Source organism: Aspergillus homomorphus, assembly GCF_003184865.1.
Source record: "Aspergillus homomorphus CBS 101889 unplaced genomic scaffold BO97scaffold_95, whole genome shotgun sequence".
In the NCBI taxonomy this organism is placed as follows: domain Eukaryota; kingdom Fungi; phylum Ascomycota; class Eurotiomycetes; order Eurotiales; family Aspergillaceae; genus Aspergillus; species Aspergillus homomorphus.
The window spans coordinates 6891-11685 of NW_020291981.1; the positions used below are offsets into that span (position 1 = coordinate 6891).

At 43.1% G+C, this 4795-nt stretch overlaps 1 protein-coding gene across 1 annotated transcript; it reads right to left on the bottom strand.

Annotated features, from left to right (window-relative positions):
- Positions 1–1574: 1574 nt before the first annotated feature.
- On the bottom strand, positions 1575–3694 carry BO97DRAFT_401529 (cytochrome P450; the record flags this gene model as incomplete). Its single annotated transcript, XM_025694344.1, has 10 exons — positions 1575–1662; positions 1719–1793; positions 1877–2037; positions 2100–2210; positions 2295–2621; positions 2689–2888; positions 2943–3036; positions 3096–3305; positions 3369–3397; positions 3469–3694. The coding sequence occupies 10 exons, from the start codon at positions 3692–3694 to the stop codon at positions 1575–1577; spliced, it is 1521 nt and encodes a 506-aa protein (XP_025545835.1).
- Between the last annotated feature and the right edge of the window lie 1101 nt (positions 3695–4795).

The following is a 4795-nucleotide window of genomic DNA, read 5'->3' on the forward strand; positions in this document are numbered from 1 at the left end:
GCGAACTCTCGTGGAGGATATTTGGGTAGCGTTTCGCGGTTAACCTGCGACAACTCAAACACTTTCTAATTGTTGTTATAACCCACATCGATGGGAGATACACCCCCTGCAGCCTGGTTTTAATATATAAATGGACAGCTACATATTTCCAGGAGACAAGACATCTTCCATCTTAATGTTACTTCTTATCACTCTAGTTAATTTTATGGTAACCATGTCCTCAGCTGTCTTACCTACACCAGACAAACCGATTCAGTATCCAGACACTCCTTCAACGTGGGATAATATTATGGCCATATATTCATATGCTTTACCTAGCCTTTATCAGCTAGAGAACCACTTCCAGCATTATACCATGACCTTAAAAAAAAGTCCCAGTTCGCGAACTAGATATTTATTAGGGATTTACGGATCTGTGTTATTATCCACTACCTGGAAAACCTGATCAGTAGGTAGTTTTGGTTACAGGCGATTATTAACTACTACTAACTTTTAAAAATATAAAAGCGAATATAATAAGCTCCTATAGATTTCTAGAGCTTTCAAGAATTTCTGGTCATAGAAACAGATATACTAAGTTATACAGGCTTATGATTCCACGGGCGCCTCTCTATATAATAGTCTATATTTATAATATCACCTTCCTCCTTGTATCTAGCAGAGAATAGAATCGAGTAAGATAAAATATAAACTAATTCAGTTTAAAACACTAAAATTAGGATATTTCAAAGATAGTAAGTAAATTATATCAGTATTTAAATAAGATTTATATTAAACACAACTCTTCTTAATTAATGCGTAAAGTTTAAATTCACTCTATTAGTATTAGGGCACCTTCCACACAGCCGCATAGCAGAATTTTCATATAGTAGAAAGGAACCGTTTGTGGAACTCAATCTTAAACTAATATTTTAAAAATCTAGACTATTTCTTCCTATCAATATAAAATATATATCTATAAATTCTAGTTTTAACTTTCCTCTCCCACAAAGTGAGGAAGAAGGATTGGTAGGAATATATAGATAGAAGTAAGTTATTCTAGAAATATCTAGTAAAGCTGGAATGGTCAAGGTAAAAGGAATAATAGGTAATGTTATTCATTATCCACAACTGGAGAATGGGGCGTATTGGTTATAGATAAAGAATACCAAAATTCAGATGAAAGGGGCTCAGGTACAGTCAAGAAAGTGATCCAGGAAAGGAGAAGTTCATTATATTTTATTAATAAGCTTAGACCTCCATCTGCAGTTCACAGTAAGAACCTGTCAGTCTTAGAGGCCACTACTTTGTCTTCAAACGGAAGCCCCAATCCACAATATCAGATTACTTCAGACGTTGCTCCTCAAGGCCTTTGCCGGAGTCATAGTAGGGTGTCTGCAAGGATCCACATTCACCCAATAACAGATCTCCAGACACTGAGGGTGAATAGATACATGCTCTTTAGCTTTTATTATATGCTAGGAGATATAAACTGACTGCAACTGAAAGGATATACAGAACGGTTTTATCATTGATATTTGTGGGTCGCTCTATAATATGTGATAAGGACATAGCAACCACAGCTACTATGCATGTTAGGCAACCACCTTGCTAACTACGACTTTCAGGTGTGGCCCATGATATTCTGGTAGAAAACAATCACGCCACTCAAGCTTCTTGGGACTATGCAAATACAGATTAGATGTCAAATGTAAGGGGAGCCCCGCGCAGAGACGTACCTAGAAGGGTCGATCTCCATCTCAAACTTTCGAAAAACGTGTGCAAAACAGAGATATAGTTCCGCCCAGGCAAGGCTGCCAAAGGCGGACAAGGAAGTGGTCAATCTCAACTCTGCTCAATCAAGCGCGGGTTTAAGTCTAGGATATACAAGACTTACTTCGAACCTAACCAGCGTCGTGGGCCTTTCGAGAATGCCACTAACCATTTGTCAATGTCTCTTCCCTTATCATTCAACCACCGCTCGGGAATAAATTCATCCAGATTCGGGAATATGGTCTCATCACGATGCACGAAGTGGCTGCTCATTCCGACCACCGTCTGGATATTTAGAATAATTAGTACCTGGATTAGTTAAAACGTCTTTCTTTCGTCTTCCGTACCCCACCAGGAATGAAGGTCTTGTCTATACGTGCACCGGAAGATGGTACCACACGTGGAAGCGGCGAGGCAACACCAGGACTCATTCGAAGCGATTCTTTAATGACAGCAGTCTATTGATCATGGGACGTTAGGGTATACGCTTAAGCAGATTAAATCTGCAATCCAGCAAAGACTGTGCAAGAAGAGATGTTTACCAAATACGGAAATTTCTCGAACTCGGAGAGGCTGGGAGCTTCATCCAAAACTCGCCATTTAGAACGCAGCTCCGTTTTCAACTTTTGATACACCGTGGGCGTTTTCAATACATAGAAAGAGCCGTGCATAAGTGTTGTGCCGGTCGTATCAGCACCGCCAAAGAGTAATGCTTGGGCTTCTTCGTACAAACTGGCTGCACTTGGAACTGTGCCACTGCGATAGGCTTGGGGACGCAGCAGCTCGTGGTATATTGTGGTTGAATGCGGTAAGTTCTGCAGATCTTCGGGGTTCGTAGTCAGGTCGCTTATTTGCGCTTTAAGGAGCTGCTAGGTTTCAAGGCAGATGTTACAGGGCGATTGCAAAATAGCTGGCGGGACGGGAAATCGGACAAACCTCTTGTAGGTCAACCAACCCCGCAGAGGCCGGGCTGATGAGTTTGGAAAGCTTCGGGGGGCAGTTCAATATCGTTTCTTTTAGGAGCGACGAGTGCTTGAAGCCGACAAAAACAGGTAAAGAGGAATCCATGGCCTTGATGATTGGCGCTTCATAGTTCGGTGCACTGATCGCATCAAGGTTCTTCCCAAAACAGAGATCTTACAAGTACGTCGTCAGTACAGCACATTCTTCATTGACCAGTCGGATCTCACAGGTGATGACCTCGACGGACATGCATCGATATGCATAAAAAAGATCCGCAGGTTTCGAGCCTAGATTTTCGAACGAATCACACAACCTTAATACCTTGTTATTGCATTAGCCAACAGCTAAGGAAAAAAAATGATGCTGGGGAAGAAATATACCTTTTCCGAAACAAGACCTTGGACATCTGCAACCGCCTTCTTTGAAAACAGTCTGCTTAATACATCCTTTCTTTCCTTGGCTTCATTGTATGTCAGGAAACCAAACGAGGAGCGGTCCTCGCCGAAACTGTGATATAGCGATTTTTCTTTGTCCCACTTATTTAATGCATTGTAGATTTCCGCGTAAACCGAAGGACGTCTAAAATGAATCTGTTGCAGGAAGTTTCAGTCCATCCGTATCATACTACCCAGCGTACTCCGAATCAGTAGTACCTCATTGGGGCCAATACGGACAATATCGCCTTGAAATTTCTTTGCCATCAATATAAGCATTGTCTAGCTTGGGCTACTTGATCTCAGTTTCTATACTCACCGTACCGGGAATGTAGCTTCTCAAGCGTATGTACCAACGATGATTTGGCGACCAGGTCAATATACGCCTTATAAAGAGGAGTGACTGCCGCGAACAAGGGACCAGGGAAAGAAACCAGAGGATGCCAAAATAGGTCGTAAATCATGCAAGAGCCAACATAAATGGCTAGCCCAGCCGCGGCCAACCACATAAGACTACCAGCAGGAAGCTCGCTGCTATTAATCATAGTGTATTGGGATTGTTTGTCGGTCGATGGGCTTTTTATTCCTGTACAGCTCACAAGTATCGGATAGAGTTGCGAAAGATAAGAAATGTCTGGAAAAACGACGTGGGAAGGGAGAAGTGTCCCACTGACTTAATGGCGTTACCAGCATTCTGAAAGAGAATAAATCCTTGCCAAACCTGCGATAAACCACTCCAACAGGATCTCGTACGAACCCCGACTAAGCATCCCATGATAGCCAACCCATTGCTCTAGCTGGTTTAGGGATCATCTATGCAAATCCAGACATTCTGATTTGTCGCGGAAGTATGGCTACCTTCCGTGCCATTGGGGGCATAGTGGGTGGTTGAATTAACTACGTACTAATTCCTGGACGCGTTTTGGGTAGGGTGCGCAGCTCGCTTGTGTGCGCAGCTCGTATGTGAATTACGTTACGTTACACTGGCAATAAAGCCTAACAAATCAGGCCTTAAGGGTGACTGCAGAGAAGATTTCGGGTGTCGGTCTGGGGGGTTGCGAACTATTAGCAAATGCACGTGATCTAGAAGCTACATTGATTGGTGTTTCTGAAACATCTCGGAGGGCTGTTAAATCAATGCTCCGCAGTACAGGGGATGAACACTCGATGGAAATTCCCTTGTCTCAACATCCGCTGCCGTCTTCCCACGTTCCACACATAATTGACGAGGAATTTCTTGTTTGAATAACTCATGATAAAAAGAAAAGAGAAACTCAAGAATAAAGAATCAGAGGAACACATCGTTGAGTGATCATCAACGGTATTCATGGGCCTAACAAATAAAACCAAATACAAGTGAACGTATTTCGGACCTCACCAATTTCAATGGACTGTACAAGCGTGCGGGCCGGGGAAGTTCCAAATGGCCCCGATCTCCCGTCAGCCTACCCCACCTGCAGTTTGGGGGCGGCGATCACAGTTCGGGGCTCCCGTCTCTCCCTCTGACGATCACATCAATTTTCTGGCCCCAATGCCTACATTTTTTTTTTGGTTCGGTCACTTCCAAGGTTCGGTCCCTCGTTGGAACATGCCAATCAGGTTGCCCATATGGACGTTCAATTGCGAGCTTCTAACCTCTACACTCA